Here is an 18,335-nt window from a genome sequence, read left to right as displayed (position 1 = left end):
TTTTGGGTTCACTTAGCAGCTTAGATAGATCAGGTAAGCTATTTGAAAATCCATCTATAGTGGTTGGAAGGATTGTTCTGCCTGGTCTATAACGTGGCGCAACATGACATATTTCAGCAGTACGTATTATGCAAGTCACCATGTAATGATCAGTGACATCATCGCTTTGCGGTATAATATCTATATCAGTTGGATCGGTTCCATATGATATAATTAAATCTAGTGTATGATTTAGACGATGAGTGGGACCACTGACGTTTTGTTTGACCCCAAAGGAGTTTAATAAATCTGTAAACGCAGCCCCTAAAGCATCATTTGTATTATCTACGTGTATGTTAAAATCTCCAGCAATTATTGCTTTATCGACATTTACCAATAGATCCGAGAGAAAGTCTGCGAACTCTTTTAGGAATTCAGCATATGGCCCTGGAGGTCTATATACAGTAGCCAGGGCTAGAGATAATATAGATTTCCTTCTTACATCTAAGAGCGTAATATTTAGCACAAGTACTTCAAATGAATTAAACCTGTGACCTGTTTTCTGAGTAATATTAAAAATATCTTTATAGATTGTTGCAACACCGCCGCCACGACCGATCAGACGAGGCTCATGTTTATAACAGTATCCTGGCGGAGTAGATTCGTTTAGACCGAAATACTCATTTGGTTTAAGCCAGGTTTCAGTAAGGCACAGAACATCGAAGTTATTGTCTGTGACCATTTCATTTACGATAACCGCCTTAGGTGTGAGCGATCTAATGTTTAGGAGACCTAGCTTTAGAAATTGTTTTTGTTGACTGATATTTAGATTTTCTGGTTTAATTACAATAAGATTTTTGCTAGATCCTACACTAGATTTATTGTTTGGCTTCACTAAACGAGGAATAGACACAGTTTCTATATAATGTTCCACACTATGCTTATTAGTTAAGTTTGGACCGCAAAGGCTGTAATTTGGACTTTGACTCATTAGTCATCTGGTGCGTAATGTCTTGGAAATGTTGTCCGACAGCACAGCCGCTCCGATTCGGCTGGGATGGAGACCATCTGTGCTGTACAGTCTCGGTCTTTCCCAAAACAGATGCCAGTTATTTACAAAGTGCAGCCCCTGTTCATTACACAATGACATTAACCATTCATTTAATGCAAAAAGTCTACTGAACCTTTCCTGTCCTTGTCTGTACGTGGGAAGCGGTCCAGACACGATGATCGCTGCTTTAGGCGCTGTGCTGCGTACCGTCTCGATCAGGCTCCTGTAGTCCTTCTTCAGAACCTCCGTCTGCCGCAGCCTAATGTCGTTCGCTCCCGCGTGCAGCACAACAGCTCCGACGCGCTCGTCCCCGTTCAGGATCTCGGGAACCTGTGCAGCAACATCAAGAACATGAGCACCAGGAAAGCAGTGAGTGCGCACTTTACCTTTATCCGAATTAGCGCGGACATGGCGGACTATGGATGTGCCGATGATCACGGCGTCATCGCGTTCCGGCTCGCGAAGAGGGGAGAAGCGGTTCCGGGTGGAGATCTCGAAGACCGGGAGGGGCGGAGAGGCAGCTCTGGTCCTGGCTCGAGTCTTCCGCTGTGTGATCCATGGTCCATGTTGTTTCGGTGCCGGAGTGAATGAAGCCTTAGATGATCGCATCTTCCTCGGCAGAGTAACGTACGGCGTAGATGAACTCGGAGTCAAAGAGTGATTTGATTTGTTAGCGTCGGCGCGTGATGCTTCAAGCGTTGAGCGCCGATCCAGCAGCTCGGCTTGCTTCACCAGCAGACCGCGGATCTGTTTCTCGACGTATTCCAGCTCCTGCTTCACCGTGAAGAGCTCGAATGTGTCTTCATCTGCACTCAAAGGTAATGTTAGACACGCATCTGATATGTTCGCCATTATAACGGATGATCAGTAAATTAGTAGTGATACTACAACTATCACTACTAATTTAGGATTGAAATGTCGGAAATAACCAGGATTCAGTGAAACGGGTGTAAAATGAGACGATCAAATAGGCGAGAGGGCACGCGTGGAATGCTAGCGGGCTAAAGGCTAGTAGCCAGGATTTAGGGAGGTTGGATATAAGTAGCGATATCAAAGCAATCCAATTGTTTTTTTTAAGGAATACTATCGAGGATAAGTTCACATAATATAAAAATAGAAAGTGCTTGTTTATAAATAAGTGGTAAAGAAGAAAATCAAGGATTTGTGAAGAAATTCTCCGGAGCTACAAACACAAACAACCGATCGCTCGCGCACCACACACACATACACATCAGAGTTGTCAGCCAGTAGACATGGGCAAAGCCTTAAAAATAGCGTGTAGGAGCGGCTAAATAGTATCATATTTAAACATGGGCCTAGATTTAAACAGGGTTGAAAAAAGCCTTGTTGCTGAGAATTTTTCAGACTTAATTATCAAAAATGTTGAATTTTTGGCTCAACTAACTGGTAAACAGTCTCAGAGTCCTCAGAGCATTTTGGCTGAGTTTTATCCCAGAGACTCCAAAAATTTGTCTTACTTCCTTCCTAAAATAAACCTTTATAAAGGTCAACCTGATTTGATCAGACACATTTTGTTTAAAGTGAATGACTATCCTATGCATACAATACACAGTTACACACTTTAAAATGTTTAAACACCTTCATAAATCTATCACCAATTATCTTTTAACAGCCAGTTAGTTTCCCAGGTGAACAATGTTTCATGTAATTAGTTATTTGCCATAATTGGACTGATGAAGGTCTATAAAATACACTTATCTCCATTTACATATGTTTGCAATTGTAGTGTCTGTGTGGTGGATTGAGAAAGTGAATGTTGGGGCTTTGGAGTACTCTAGGTTTTTGTTTGCCATGGACAAAGGGTGGACACAGTGAGTTTATTCAATCAACCTCAGTTTGTGAATGATTTGGCAAATTTATTTACCTAATGTATTTACTTTTAGGTTACACTTGTTTGTAATCTTCCTGCTCTTTTTGAGTAATGCTCATGGATTTAAAGGTAATGTGTTTTTTTTTTCTTGCAAAAGATTTTAAATTGTGAGAATTGTTTTTCTACAAATTTTCTATTTTGTCTAATTCACAGCTGGAGCTCATTCAGATGCCAACCACTGGTGGGGCCAACCTTCAGATAAATCTTTCTCACCTCATGCAGTCCAGTCTTCTGTGTCAGAGGTCCCTGTGACTGGGATTTTGCCTGAAGAAGTGGGCTCTAGTTTATTCACTAACAGACCCCTGAAAAGGTTGAACTTACTCCAATTTGTTAAAGGTGGTGTTTCCAGCAGGCATGAATCAATGTCCCATGCCCAGACCACTCCAAGCAGCTCTGTTTTAGCTTCCTTGCCTGTACCCTTAAATGAACTGCATGCAGGCCATTTGACATCACTCCAGGGTTCCTCTGGTTCAGCCGCTACAGATACTACTAGTGTGTCTACGCAAGGAGAAAGTAGCTTCCCTGCCACACTTGGCAATTCTGGCCTGTCCACCAGTGATCAAAGTTCCCCTAGTTTGTACGTGACCAGTTCCCTGGAAACCTCTGGTGCCTTGGGTCAATATAACCCAGGCTCCTATAACGAGCTCAGTTCTTCTGTTTCTAGTCAGTCTACCAGTGACCAGAGTACCCCCAGTTTGTATAGTTCTAGCTTTCAGGGAAATTCGGGCAGTTTTTTGGAAGCTTCTGGCTCTTTTCAAGGGGAAGTGGCAGGGCTTGGCTCTCATGTTGACTTGTTTCCCCAATCACAGGACCGCTCCAGTCAGCTTCTACCCTCACCCTTGGAGGTCTCTAGCCAGTCTACTAATGGTCAAAGCACTCCCAGCCTGTTTATGCTTGGCTCTGACAGCAGTTCAGGATCACAGTCAGCAGGTCCTGCTTCACCTCTAGACACTCAGGGTAGTCTCTCTCAAAGCATTTCTAGCCAGTCCACAAGTGTTCAGAGTTCACCTAGTGTGTCTACAAGCACCCAGAGCAGGTCTGCCACTCCATTAACTTCCAGTAACTTATTCCCTGTGCAGGGAGGTAGTAGTTCTACTTCTAGCTTATATCTGAAGCCTCAGGGCACTCTTGGTCTGTATGCCCCTGCGTCCCATACCAAATATGCGAGTATACCCATGTCGTCACACCTAGCTATTTATAGCCAGTCAAAAAGTACCTCTGGTCCTTGGTTTGAGGGCTCTACTGGCTTTGCCTCCCAGGGAATGAGTAGCACTTACAGTGGTTCTGTCCAGTCTCAAGGTACCACAAGTCAGTTTGCCTCTGGGTCTCCAGCCTCCTATCCAATTGTAACACTATCCTCACCCCAAGGTTCCGCCAGTCAGTCCGCTACAGCCCAGAGTTCATGGAAGCAGTTTGCCTCTAGATATGGCACCCAGTCAGGGTCCTCTAAGCCAATCACCCTGCAGGGAAGCACTTCCGGTGGATCACTCGAGCTTCAAGGTACCACAAGTCAGTTTGCATCTGGGTCTCAATCCTATCCAAGTGTATCACTATCCTCGCCCCAAGGGTCCTTCAGTCAGTCTGCTGCAGTCCAGGGTTCACGGAAGCAGTTTGCCTTTAGATATGGCACCCAGTTAGTGTCCTCTAAGCCAATCACCCTGCAGGGAAGCAAGTATGGTGGCTCACTCCAGCCTCAAGGTACCACAAGTCAGTTTGCATCTGGATCTATATCCTATCCAAGTGAATCGCACTCCTCGCCCCAAGGTTCCTCCAGTCAGTCTGCTGCAATCCAGAGTTCACGGAAGCAGTTTGCCTCTAGATATGGCACCCAGTCAGGGTCCTCTAAGCCATTCACCCTGCAGGGAAGCACCACTGATGGTGGGTCACTCCAGCCTCAAGGTACCACAAGTCAGTTTGCCTCTGGGTCTCTATCCTATCCAAGTGCATCACTATCCTCGCCCCAAGGTTCCTCCAGTCAGTCTGCTGCAGTCCATAGTTCACAGAAGCAGTTTTCCTCTAGCTATGGCACCCAGTCAGGGTCCTCTAAGCCATTCACCCTGCAGGGAAACACTTATGGTGGATCACTCCAGCCTCAAGGTACCACAAGTCCGTTTGCATCTGGGTCTCAATCCTATCCAAGTGCATCACTATCCTTGCCCCAAGGGTCCTCCAGTCAGTCTGCTGCAGTCCAGAGTTCACGGAAGCAGTTTGCCTCTAGCTATGGCACCCAGTTAGTGTCCTCCAAGCCAATCACCCTGCAGGGAAGCAAGTATGGTGGATCACTCCAGCCTCAAGGTACCACAAGTCAGTTTGCATCTGGATCTCCATCCTATCCAAGTCAATCACACTTCTCGCCCCAAGGTTCCTCCAGTCAGTCTGCTGCAATCCAGAGTTCACAGAAGCAGTTTGCCTCTAGATATGGCACCCAGTTAGTGTCCTCCAAGCCAATCACCCTGCAGGGAAGCACTTACGGTGGATCACTCCAGCCTCAAGGTACCACAAGTCAGTTTGCATCTGGGTCTCAATCCTATCAAAGTGTATCACTATCCTCGCCCCAGGGTTCCTCCAGCCAGTCTGCTGCAGTCCAGGGTTCACGGAAGCAGTTTGCCTCTAGATATGGCACCCAGTTAGTGTCCTCCAAGCCAATCACCCTGCAGGGAAGCACTTACGGTGGATCACTCCAGCCTCAAGGTACCACAAGTCAGTTTGCATCTGGGTCTCAATCCTATCCAAGTGTATCACTATCCTCGCCCCAGGGTTCCTCCAGCCAGTCTGCTGCAGTCCAGGGTTCACGGAAGCAGTTTGCCTCTAGATATGGCACCCAGTTAGTGTCCTCTAAGCCGATCACCCTGCAGGGAAGCACTTCTGGTGGATCATTCCAGCCTCAAGGTACCACAAGTCAGTTTGCATCTGGGTCTCAATCCTTTCCCAGTGAATCACTATCCTCGCCCCAAGGTTCCGCCAGTCAGTCTGCTGCAGTCCAGAGTTCACAGAAGCAGTTTGCCTCTAGATATGGCACCCAGTTAGTGTCCTCCAAGCCAATCACCCTGCAGGGAAGCAAGTATGGTGGATCACTCCAGCCTCAAGGTACCACAAGTCAGTTTGCACCTGGGTCTCCATCCTATCCAAGTGAATCATTATCCTTGCCCCAAGGTTCCTCCAGTCAGTCTGCTGCAGTCCATAGTTCACAGAAGCAGTTTTCCTCTAGCTATGGCACCCAGTCAGGGTCCTCTAAGCCATTCACCCTGCAGGGAAACACTTATGGTGGATCACTCCAGCCTCAAGGTACCACAAGTCCGTTTGCATCTGGGTCTCAATCCTATCCAAGTGCATCACTATCCTTGCCCCAAGGGTCCTCCAGTCAGTCTGCTGCAGTCCAGAGTTCACGGAAGCAGTTTGCCTCTAGCTATGGCACCCAGTTAGTGTCCTCCAAGCCAATCACCCTGCAGGGAAGCAAGTATGGTGGATCACTCCAGCCTCAAGGTACCACAAGTCAGTTTGCATCTGGATCTCCATCCTATCCAAGTCAATCACACTTCTCGCCCCAAGGTTCCTCCAGTCAGTCTGCTGCAATCCAGAGTTCACAGAAGCAGTTTGCCTCTAGATATGGCACCCAGTTAGTGTCCTCCAAGCCAATCACCCTGCAGGGAAGCACTTACGGTGGATCACTCCAGCCTCAAGGTACCACAAGTCAGTTTGCATCTGGGTCTCAATCCTATCCAAGTGAATCACTATCCTCGCCCCAAGGTTCCGCCAGTCAGTCTGCTGCAGTCCAGGGTTCACGGAAGCAGTTTGCCTTTAGATATGGCACCCAGTTAGTGTCCTCTAAGCCAATCACCCTGCAGGGAAGCAAGTATGGTGGCTCACTCCAGCCTCAAGGTACCACAAGTCAGTTTGCATCTGGATCTCCATCCTATCCAAGTGAATCGCACTCCTCGCCCCAAGGTTCCTCCAGTCAGTCTGCTGCAATCCAGAGTTCACGGAAGCAGTTTGCCTCTAGATATGGCACCCAGTCAGGGTCCTCTAAGCCATTCACCCTGCAGGGAAGCACCACTGATGGTGGGTCACTCCAGCCTCAAGGTACCACAAGTCAGTTTGCACCTGGGTCTCCATCCTATCCAAGTGAATCATTATCCTTGCCCCAAGGTTCCTCCAGTCAGTCTGCTGCAGTCCATAGTTCACAGAAGCAGTTTTCCTCTAGCTATGGCACCCAGTCAGGGTCCTCTAAGCCATTCACCCTGCAGGGAAACACTTATGGTGGATCACTCCAGCCTCAAGGTACCACAAGTCCGTTTGCATCTGGGTCTCAATCCTATCCAAGTGCATCACTATCCTTGCCCCAAGGGTCCTCCAGTCAGTCTGCTGCAGTCCAGAGTTCACGGAAGCAGTTTGCCTCTAGCTATGGCACCCAGTTAGTGTCCTCCAAGCCAATCACCCTGCAGGGAAGCAAGTATGGTGGATCACTCCAGCCTCAAGGTACCACAAGTCAGTTTGCATCTGGATCTCCATCCTATCCAAGTCAATCACACTTCTCGCCCCAAGGTTCCTCCAGTCAGTCTGCTGCAATCCAGAGTTCACAGAAGCAGTTTGCCTCTAGATATGGCACCCAGTTAGTGTCCTCCAAGCCAATCACCCTGCAGGGAAGCACTTACGGTGGATCACTCCAGCCTCAAGGTACCAAAAGTCAGTTTGCATCTGGGTCTCAATCCTATCCAAGTGTATCACTATCCTCGCCCCAGGGTTCCTCCAGCCAGTCTGCTGCAGTCCAGGGTTCACGGAAGCAGTTTGCCTCTAGATATGGCACCCAGTTAGTGTCCTCTAAGCCAATCACCCTGCAGGGAAGCACTTCTGGTGGATCATTCCAGCCTCAAGGTACCACAAGTCAGTTTGCATCTGGGTCTCAATCCTATCCAAGTGAATCACTATCCTCGCCCCAAGGTTCCGCCAGTCAGTCTGCTGCAGTCCAGAGTTCACAGAAGCAGTTTGCCTCTAGATATGGCACCCAGTTAGTGTCCTCCAAGCCAATCACCCTGCAGGGAAGCAAGTATGGTGGATCACTCCAGCCTCAAGGTACCACAAGTCAGTTTGCACCTGGGTCTCCATCCTATCCAAGTGAATCATTATCCTTGCCCCAAGGTTCCTCCAGTCAGTCTGCTGCAGTCCATAGTTCACAGAAGCAGTTTTCCTCTAGCTATGGCACCCAGTCAGGGTCCTCTAAGCCATTCACCCTGCAGGGAAACACTTATGGTGGATCACTCCAGCCTCAAGGTACCACAAGTCCGTTTGCATCTGGGTCTCAATCCTATCCAAGTGCATCACTATCCTTGCCCCAAGGGTCCTCCAGTCAGTCTGCTGCAGTCCAGAGTTCACGGAAGCAGTTTGCCTCTAGCTATGGCACCCAGTTAGTGTCCACCAAGCCAATCACCCTGCAGGGAAGCAAGTATGGTGGATCACTCCAGCCTCAAGGTACCACAAGTCAGTTTGCATCTGGATCTCCATCCTATCCAAGTCAATCACACTTCTCGCCCCAAGGTTCCTCCAGTCAGTCTGCTGCAATCCAGAGTTCACAGAAGCAGTTTGCCTCTAGCTATGGCACCCAGTTAGTGTCCTCCAAGCCAATCACCCTGCAGGGAAGCAAGTATGGTGGATCACTCCAGCCTCAAGGTACCACAAGTCAGTTTGCATCTGGATCTCCATCCTATCCAAGTCAATCATTATCCTTGCCCCAAGGTTCCTCCAGTCAGTCTGCTGCAGTCCATAGTTCACAGAAGCAGTTTTCCTCTAGCTATGGCACCCAGTCAGGGTCCTCTAAGCCATTCACCCTGCAGGGAAACACTTATGGTGGATCACTCCAGCCTCAAGGTACCACAAGTCCGTTTGCATCTGGGTCTCAATCCTATCCAAGTGCATCACTATCCTTGCCCCAAGGGTCCTCCAGTCAGTCTGCTGCAGTCCAGAGTTCACGGAAGCAGTTTGCCTCTAGCTATGGCACCCAGTTAGTGTCCTCCAAGCCAATCACCCTGCAGGGAAGCAAGTATGGTGGATCACTCCAGCCTCAAGGTACCACAAGTCAGTTTGCATCTGGATCTCCATCCTATCCAAGTCAATCACACTTCTCGCCCCAAGGTTCCTCCAGTCAGTCTGCTGCAATCCAGAGTTCACAGAAGCAGTTTGCCTCTAGCTATGGCACCCAGTTAGTGTCCTCCAAGCCAATCACCCTGCAGGGAAGCAAGTATGGTGGATCACTCCAGCCTCAAGGTACCACAAGTCAGTTTGCACCTGGGTCTCCATCCTATCCAAGTGAATCATTATCCTTGCCCCAAGGTTCCTCCAGTCAGTCTGCTGCAGTCCATAGTTCACAGAAGCAGTTTTCCTCTAGCTATGGCACCCAGTCAGGGTCCTCTAAGCCATTCACCCTGCAGGGAAACACTTATGGTGGATCACTCCAGCCTCAAGGTACCACAAGTCCGTTTGCATCTGGGTCTCCATCCTATCCAAGTCAATCACACTTCTCGCCCCAAGGTTCCTCCAGTCAGTCTGCTGCAATCCAGAGTTCACAGAAGCATTTTGCCTCTAGCTATGGCACCCAGTTAGTGTCCTCCAAGCCAATCACCCTGCAGGGAAGCACTTACGGTGGATCATTCCAGCCTCAAGGTACCACAAGTCAGTTTGCATCTGGGTCTCAATCCTATCCAAGTGTATCACTATCCTCGCCCCAGGGTTCCTCCAGCCAGTCTGCTGCAGTCCAGAGTTCACAGAAGCAGTTTGCCTCTAGATATGGCACCCAGTTAGTGTCCTCTAAGCCAATCACCCTGCAGGGAAGCACTTCTGGTGGATCATTCCAGCCTCAAGGTACCACAAGTCAGTTTGCATCTGGGTCTCAATCCTATCCAAGTGTATCACTATCCTCGCCCCAGGGTTCCTCCAGCCAGTCTGCTGCAGTCCAGAGTTCACAGAAGCAGTTTGCCTCTAGATATGGCACCCAGTTAGTGTCCTCTAAGCCAATCACCCTGCAGGGAAGCACTTCTGGTGGATCATTCCAGCCTCAAGGTACCACAAGTCAGTTTGCATCTGGGTCTCAATCCTATCCAAGTGAATCACTATCCTCGCCCCAAGGTTCCGCCAGTCAGTCTGCTGCAGTCCAGAGTTCACAGAAGCAGTTTGCCTCTAGATATGGCACCCAGTTAGTGTCCTCCAAGCCAATCACCCTGCAGGGAAGCAAGTATGGTGGATCACTCCAGCCTCAAGGTACCACAAGTCAGTTTGCATCTGGATCTCCATCCTATCCAAGTTAATCACACTCCTTGCCCCAAGGTTCCTCCAGTCAGTCTGCTGCAATCCAGAGTTCACAGAAGCAGTTTACCTCTAGATATGGCACCCAGTCAGGGTCCACTAAGCCATTCACCCTGCAGGGAAGCACCACCGATGGTGGGTCACTCCAGCCTCAAGGTACCACAAGTCAGTTTGCCTCTGGGTCTTCAACCTCCTATCCAATTGTAACACTATCGTTGTCCTCGTCCCAAGGTGTTGCTGACCAGTCCGGCCAAGCAGTTCAAAGCTATTCTGGGTACCAAAGCCAAACGTCTCAAAGATGGCAGCCTTCACGAGGTATTCATGCCTCGGGTGGAGCTGCATCATGGGGTAGCTCTCTGTCTCAAAGCTCTCCAATGCAGAGTTTCTTTTCTTCCCTGTCGTCAGCAGGAGGCTCATCTTCAGCATATCCTGGACCATTTGTTTCTGCACAGGGTGGTAGCAGCAGACATGGTGGCATTTCTCTTCATTCTCAAAGCCCCTCTAGGAAGTACACTCCTGGGTCTCATGCATATGCCATGCTTGGTTCCTCTCCCCTAGCTGTTTCTAGCCAGTCTACCAGTGATAAGTGGTCAAATGGCCTGTATAGGTCAGAGTCTCTGGGAACCCAGGGTCTCATTGGTGTAATTGAAAGACCCTCTAGGCTCTCGTCTCAAGCTCCTGACTCTACAAGCAGTAACCAAATATCTGAGCATTTTGGGACCATGAAACGCCCCACAGGTTCAAACCTAACTCCATCTCTAGGCTTGAGTGCCCTAGAATCATCTGTTGGCATGTTCTACAGTATCCCACAGACTGCACATGCACTTCGTAACTCTGGGTCAGATGTCCAGCTAAACAATAAACCATTCCTCAATCAGCGATACTCTGTAAAGGGCTAAGGAACTCTATAAAACAGCTATGTTATGCAAAGTGTCTTCCAGAATAAAAAAAATCAAATGTTTAACAGTTTTTTTTTCTTGTGCTTTTGTTTATCCTACATTCAAAGGATAGAAATCCATGTTAGTTTAGTTTAACTAGGAAAAAGGGGTGCCATATAGGGTTTTGAGCACCAAATTGGTCAGTTTTTAGTCGGTTGCTGTTTAAATCGTGTTTTGTTGGCATTGACTGAAAAAATATTGGTCACTGGTACCTGCCTCAAAATCCTGATGTGTGCAATACTATTTTCTAGTCAAAGCTTTAATTTTCTCTCTTTTTTTTTTTTTTTTTTTTTTGAATGTGTACCTTAAATATTTTGCACTGGTGCCGGATCTATTCGTGTTTCATTGGTTTGTCCATTGATTCAAATAGAGAAATTAATACATGGTTGATCAAATTTAAAGATTATTGGGCAAGTGAAAAACCATTGCAAAAATGAACTATTGGCCAGAGATTCAAATTAACTTTACTGAACTTAACCTGAGGTTAAAAAATTAAGCTAAAAATGGCTTTTAAACTAAAAGATTTGTTATAAACTGAAGACTTTGTAGTAGTTGATGGGGCTACAGGGTTTAAGTGGGAGAACATAAAAAAATTGGGCTTATTTCAGGTTAATTTTCTCATTCCTCTGTTGTATTTCATTTGTCCACTGATTTAGACTGTTATGAATAGCTTGTAAATGACGTTCCACATGCTACTAAAGAGTGGTGCAGTGATCATTAAAACCAAGAACCACATAAAAAAGAACCCATTTCTCATTTGGCTGTCTTCCCCTTTTGAGACCATTTCTGAGACATTTTAGTGGGCAAAAGTGTGGATAAAAAAAAAAAAACATGGCATTGTACTTAATAAGTTCAGTGTTTGAGATACTTTGCTGATAGAAACGGACAACATGTTCTCATGAGTATTCGTATGTATTTTACCTCACGTCCATTAACTTATTTCCATAGACAATGAAACCTACAATATTGTATTTCAGAGAATTGATCCTTTCATTTTGTTATTTAAAATAAGCAATCATTTGGTTTAGCCACTAATAACATGACCTCATATGTTAATGTATTTTATTCTGCGTAGTAAAGAACAATGACTTTCACCTGTGACACATTGATTGAGCAAATTGCCAGGTGCAGGTGGAGCCATTCTGATTTACATCTGCATAAAATTGGATGGTAGCACCATAATGTGTTATTGAAACAAGCTTAGCAATAATGGGGTTTTGGCAGGTTGGATTTGGATTGGTGTTTATTCTTGCACTTGGATTTTCTGAAGCACAATGGAGAGCAAGAGCAGCGCACAATCAGAGTCCAAGTGAGTTTAGGCCTAGAACATTAGCTCAAGCTTCTCAACAGTCTGAATCCTGGATGTCTTTGGTTCCCAGCAACAATGCATTTGCACCACAGAGCTTTCCTGCTCAGGTTCCTGTCCAGACACCAGTCAGCACTGACTTAAGAAAGTCTTCTCAAGACCTTATGGGTGTTCAATTAAAAGAGCTGTTGCAGGGTCCAGTGGCAAAACTGACGTGGAGCTTTCCAAGTCTACCAGAAGAACCACAGCAGCCAGACGTTCCTTTTGAGTTGCCTTATCCTGTCCCTGCCAACAGTGTAGCTGCTCAGTGTGGAGAGAATTCAGTATATGTGGAAGTGATGAAGGACTTCTTTGGGACTGGGCACCCACTGTTGTCCTCTGGTTTTACACTGGGAGGCTGTACTGCAACTGGAGAGGATTCTTCTGCTCAAGTGCTGATCTTTGAGTCTGAACTGCATGGATGTAGCGGCACCTCAATGGTAAGGTTCTGTTGTGACCATAATCATACAGTAGGTATTCTGAACTGTCCATGTGACTGTTCTTCTTTTATTCTTTCTGTTTAGGTGACTGAGGATGAGCTTGTCTATAGGTTCAACATTATGTACACCCCACAAGAGGCTTCATATGGTGTTCCTATTGTCAGGAGCAGTGGTGCGGTGGTTGCCATCGAGTGTCATTATCCAAGGTGAGGATTCAATTAATTCAGGCTCAACGGATGTTCTAATCCTGCCATTTATGGGCAAGAGATGACCACTTGTTTAACTCCTACAGAACACATAATGTGAGCAGTGACGCCTTAATGCCCACTTGGATCCCATATGCCTCAACTGAGTTTGCAGAGGATGTGTTCGTCTTCTCCCTCAAGCTCATGACTGGTTGGTATAGCCCATACAGATTTGTAGACTGTTTTTTTTGTGATTCATCTGTTAAGATTATTATATATTTTTTTTCAGATGACTGGAGATTTGAGAGACCTTCTAACCAGTACTTCCTGGGTGACATAATAAATCTTGAAGCATCAGTGCGTTTGTACAGCCATGTTCCCATCCGTGTGTTTGTGGACAGCTGTGTGGCTACTGCAGTCCCTGATGTTGCTTCTGTCCCCAGATACTCCTTTATTGAGAATAATGGGTGAGAGGTGCTACCTCATGTATCCCAGCTTCCAGAAGGGTTGTGTGATTTCTAACTGGGTTCTGTTCACAGGTGCCTGGTTGATGCCAAGCTCACAGGCTCCACGTCTCACTTTATGCCCCGGACTCAAGGTGATAAGCTAAGGTTTCAGCTAGAGGCGTTCAGGTTCCAGCAAGCGGACAGTGGGCTGGTAAGCATGTCATGTAGTTGTGCAACTCTTTTTATGATCTGCTGCCATGGTATACAAACAATTGTCTCTGCAGGTCTACATCACGTGCATTTTGAAGGTGGCTGCAGCAACATCTCCAAGTTCTGAACAGAAAGCTTGTTCATTCTCTGCTAATGGGTATGTCGCCTGCTAAATGCGTGTACAGGTGAATTGGTTGTGTTAACTTATTTGAGGGTTTGTTTTGTCAGGTGGGTGTCTGCAGATGATTCTGACCAGGTTTGTGGCTGCTGTGACACAACGTGTAGCATTAGAAGTGGAATTGATCAACTGCTTGCAGGTTTGGATTAACTCTGAGAAGTTGTTATTGGCATACATGACTTTAGTTCTCACTAATCGTTTGTTCCTCAGATCTACGCTGGGAGAAGGCATCTGTCGGCCCCATCAATGTTAAAGAATATGGCTATGGCCAAAAATAACTGGAAATGTCATGGTGATTTTTAATAAATGTTGCTAATATATTTGGGTTTTTTGGTGTTTTTACTTGCACAGATACTATACTTTTGAACTTGTCAACATGGTTTCTGGTCAGTCATGTACCACAAAAATCCTAATTCTACTGGCCTTTATGGGAGGTACCTTTTGCTCAAGCCATTTGTGGGGCTAGGCCTATTACAACACAAAATTGAGGTTTTTGTACCAGCGGAACCTTTTCCTAGAACTATTGGCGGAAGTACCTGGATTTTTGTTGTTTACACCGCAGGAACAAGGAATGATTTTAGTTCTAGGAGCTAATTTAGCTCCTATTTTAGAATAGGGTCTCAACCAGCACGAACCGTCTGTGATGCAAGTGTATGCTGATTGGCCGAACGCATGTGAACCACCAGCACTTGCCATTTATTACATGTAATGAGTGTGTAAACACTGATATGTTATAGCTATTTACTTAAACTCTACAAATTTGGTATGCATACTATATTACCCCAGTGACGCTTAAGACATTTATTGATACACACACAAAGTCCTATGTGTAGAAAATGTGGAATTAATTAGGAACATTGATGAATTTATTTTGGTGTTGTAAACCTTTTTTTTTTTTTTTTTTTTGGGAGAAGATTCATAATGTAATCAAATAAATGTGTAACTCCTTTCTGAGCTCTACTCTGTTATTTTTATTGAATTATATTGAGGATTCCCTTTACAAAAAAAAGGGTTTACAATGTTTTAATTTGAAAAAAAAAAAAAAAAAACCCCGCATACTTACAGCATGGATTTCCCAGTCAGGACCCACACTGGGTCAATGCCTGGATCAGATAATAGTTTTGTTTTCCATTGAAGAAATTACAAGTCAACATTCAAGACTGCAAGAGTTCCAAATCACACGGGCCTTAGTATTAAATTAGGCCCAGTTTACACGAGAACGCTCGCTGGTGAAAACGTAAAAATATTTTATCGAATGTGCCTTTGCGTTTTTACTTTTGGGTAAAAACGCAAAAGTCTGCTTGACAGTGAAGGTTGTACGCAGGCGCGCGTGCTTGGTGTTTCAAACTGCTTTGAAATCACCTTCTTACTTGTACCCGATTTGCTTCAAACTTCATCAGAATAATGCCAAGACACGACAGAAGTAAACGTGTGAATGGGATTCTTGATACCTTGAATACTGTTGTTATGGCAATGCATAAAACTTTTATATTTTGTTTGGGTATTTCTGAGACTCTTAGCATGCTTCAAAATGCATGAAACTCGACACACACACACACACACACACACATACACATCAGAGTTGTCAGCCAGTAGACATGGGCAAAGCCTTAAAAATAGCGTGTAGGAGCGGCTAAGTAGTATCATATTTAAACATAGGCCTAGATTTAAACAGGGTTGAAAAAAGCCTTGTTGCTGAGAATTTTTCAGACTTAATTATCAAAAATGTTGAATTTTTGGCTCAACAAACTGGTAAACAGTCTCAGAGTTCTCAGAGCATTTTGGCTGAGTTTTATCCCAGAGACTCCAAAAATTTGTCTTACTTCCTTCCTAAAATAAACCTTTATAAAGGTCAACCTGATGTGATCAGACACATTTTGTTTAAAGTGAATGACTATCCTATGCATACAATACACAGTTACACACTTTAAAATGTTTAAACACCTTCATAAATCTATCACCAATTATCTTTTAACAGCCAGTTAGTTTCCCAGGTGAACAATGTTTCATGTAATTAGTTATTTGCCATAATTGGACTGATGAAGGTCTATAAAATACACTTATCTCCATTTACATATGTTTGCAATTGTAGTGTCTGTGTGGTGGATTGAGAAAGTGAATGTTGGGGCTTTGGAGTACTCTAGGTTTTTGTTTGCCATGGACAAAGGGTGGACACAGTGAGTTTATTCAATCAACCTCAGTTTGTGAATGATTTGGCAAATTTATTTACCTAATGCATTTACTTTTAGGTTACACTTGTTTGTAATCTTCCTGCTCTTTTTGAGTAATGCTCATGGATTTAAAGGTAATGTGTTTTTTTTTCTTGCAAACGATTTTAAATTGTGAGAATTGTTTTTCTACAAATTTTCTATTTTGTCTAATTCACAGCTGGAGCTCATTCAGATGCCAACCACTGGTGGGGCCAACCTTCAGATAAATCTTTCTCACCTCGTGCAGTCCAGTCTTCTGTGTCAGAGGTCCCTGTGACTGGGATTTTGCCTGAAGAAGTGGGCTCTAGTTTATTCACTAACAGACCCCTGAAAAGGTTGAACTTACTCCAATTTGTTAAAGGTGGTGTTTCCAGCAGGCATGAATCAATGTCCCATGCCCAGACCACTCCAAGCAGCTCTGTTTTAGCTTCCTTGCCTGTACCCTTAAATGAACTGCATGCAGGCCATTTGACATCACTCCAGGGTTCCTCTGGTTCAGCCGCTACAGATACTACTAGTGTGTCTACGCAAGGAGAAAGTAGCTTCCCTGCCACACTTGGCAATTCTGGCCTGTCCACCAGTGATCAAAGTTCCCCTAGTTTGTACGTGACCAGTTCCCTGGAAACCTCTGGTGCCTTGGGTCAATATAACCCAGGCTCCTATAACGAGCTCAGTTCTTCATCTGTTTCTAGTCAGTCTACCAGTGACCAGAGTACCCCCAGTTTGTATAGTTCTAGCTTTCAGGGAAATTCGGGCAGTTTTTTGGAAGCTTCTGGCTCTTTTCAAGGGGAAGTGGCAGGGCTTGGCTCTCATGTTGACTTGTTTCCCCAATCACAGGACCGCTCCAGTCAGCTTCTACCCTCACCCTTGGAGGTCTCTAGCCAGTCTACTAATGGTCAAAGCACTCCTAGCCTGTTTATGCTTGGCTCTGACAGCAGTTCAGGATCACAGTCAGCAGGTCCTGCTTCACCTCTAGACACTCAGGGTAGTCTCTCTCAAAGCATTTCTAGCCAGTCCACAAGTGTTCAGAGTTCACCTAGTGTGTCTACAAGCACCCAGAGCAGGTCTGCCACTCCATTAACTTCCAGTAACTTATTCCCTGTGCAGGGAGGTAGTAGTTCTACTTCTAGCTTATATCTGAAGCCTCAGGGCACTCTTGGTCGGTATGCCCCTGCGTCCCATACCAAATATGCGAGTATAGACGAATCCGACGAGCGTTCTTGTGTAGGCTGCCATCTTGTGGCGACGCCATTACTGAGCTGTTACACCGGCATAGACATATGCACCAGTATGTAAACAAAGCTCAGGGAGAAAAGGTGATAACGCACCCTTGATGACAGCTACAGTCAGGCAGACTTGTTGGGTTGATGATGTTAGACATTGGCCTCCAGTCACAGATGAAGGTACAAACGATCTTACAGATTATTTATGAAAATAGCTTGGCAAGCAAGCTAGGCTAACGTTTGCTACCGAGGAAACTAAAAAAAGATCTGTCCATTTGGCAACAATAAATAAATAAATAAATAAATGAAATCAAATAAACAATTTCATGTTTTTCATTTGTGTCCATTATTTATCTCATTTTTACATTGCAACGGGCATGGGTAAGGTAACGTTACAGCTAGAAAGTATACATAATATCGACCAACTACTGTTTTTAAACCATGGAAAGAAGTCAATATAACAGCAGGAGAACAATTATGTCACATAACGTTACATTCAGCTCAGGAAAGCCATTTAATGACCATAGCATGTAAATTGAATAGAAAAAATAACAAGAGAGGAGATTTTGCTGATCACTATATCACACATTTATTATATTTTTTTACTTATGTCATTAAATAATTGTTATTATACGCGAATGTCCGAGTCTTGTACTCGCCCAGGAAATCTGTGTAAACCGTACGGCTCCAGACAGGGGCAGTCGACCCGGGGTATTCACAATGTTTTCTCTTCAAAATTGAAATTTTACTGCCACCATTAAAACAATTTATAACGGAAACTGTTTACCCACTCGACATTATACAAGGGCTAACGTTGTAACGTTAGTGACAGTCGTAAATCGCGGGCTGTTTATTCCAGTGGACGCAAGTTGCAACTAAAACAATATAATAGAAGGCAATGGCGCAACGCTACCCAGCAACAGCTCAGTAATGGCGCCCGCTTATT

At 45.2% G+C, this 18,335-nt stretch overlaps 3 protein-coding genes across 3 annotated transcripts; all 3 read left to right on the top strand.

Moving 5' to 3' along the window:
• Nucleotides 1–2,733: 2,733 nt before the first annotated feature.
• On the top strand, nt 2,734–11,178 carry LOC120489505 (uncharacterized). Its single transcript, XM_089128824.1, has 4 exons — nt 2,734–2,862; nt 2,935–2,990; nt 3,075–7,595; nt 7,794–11,178. The coding sequence occupies exons 1-4, from the start codon at nt 2,762–2,764 to the stop codon at nt 10,214–10,216; spliced, it is 7,101 nt and encodes a 2,366-aa protein (XP_088984950.1). The 5' UTR covers nt 2,734–2,761; the 3' UTR covers nt 10,217–11,178.
• Nucleotides 11,179–12,330: 1,152 nt separating this feature from the next.
• Nucleotides 12,331–14,276, top strand: LOC148982075 (zona pellucida sperm-binding protein 3-like). Its single transcript, XM_089128823.1, has 8 exons — nt 12,331–12,937; nt 13,022–13,143; nt 13,230–13,333; nt 13,412–13,589; nt 13,662–13,779; nt 13,853–13,935; nt 14,007–14,095; nt 14,167–14,276. Exons 1-8 carry the CDS (start codon nt 12,362–12,364, stop codon nt 14,232–14,234), a joined length of 1,338 nt encoding a protein of 445 aa, XP_088984949.1. The 5' UTR covers nt 12,331–12,361; the 3' UTR covers nt 14,235–14,276.
• Nucleotides 14,277–15,995: 1,719 nt separating this feature from the next.
• Nucleotides 15,996–17,462, top strand: LOC120489508 (uncharacterized). The gene is made up of 3 exons (XM_039686387.2): nt 15,996–16,133; nt 16,206–16,261; nt 16,345–17,462. The coding sequence occupies exons 1-3, from the start codon at nt 16,033–16,035 to the stop codon at nt 17,460–17,462; spliced, it is 1,275 nt and encodes a 424-aa protein (XP_039542321.2). The 5' UTR covers nt 15,996–16,032.
• Nucleotides 17,463–18,335: the final 873 nt, after the last annotated feature.

This window comes from Pimephales promelas, chromosome 3 (assembly GCF_988280905.1).
Source record: "Pimephales promelas chromosome 3, fPimPro1.hap1.1, whole genome shotgun sequence".
Taxonomy (NCBI): Eukaryota; Metazoa; Chordata; class Actinopteri; order Cypriniformes; family Leuciscidae; genus Pimephales; species Pimephales promelas.
This window is presented reverse-complemented; position numbering and strand designations above follow the sequence as displayed.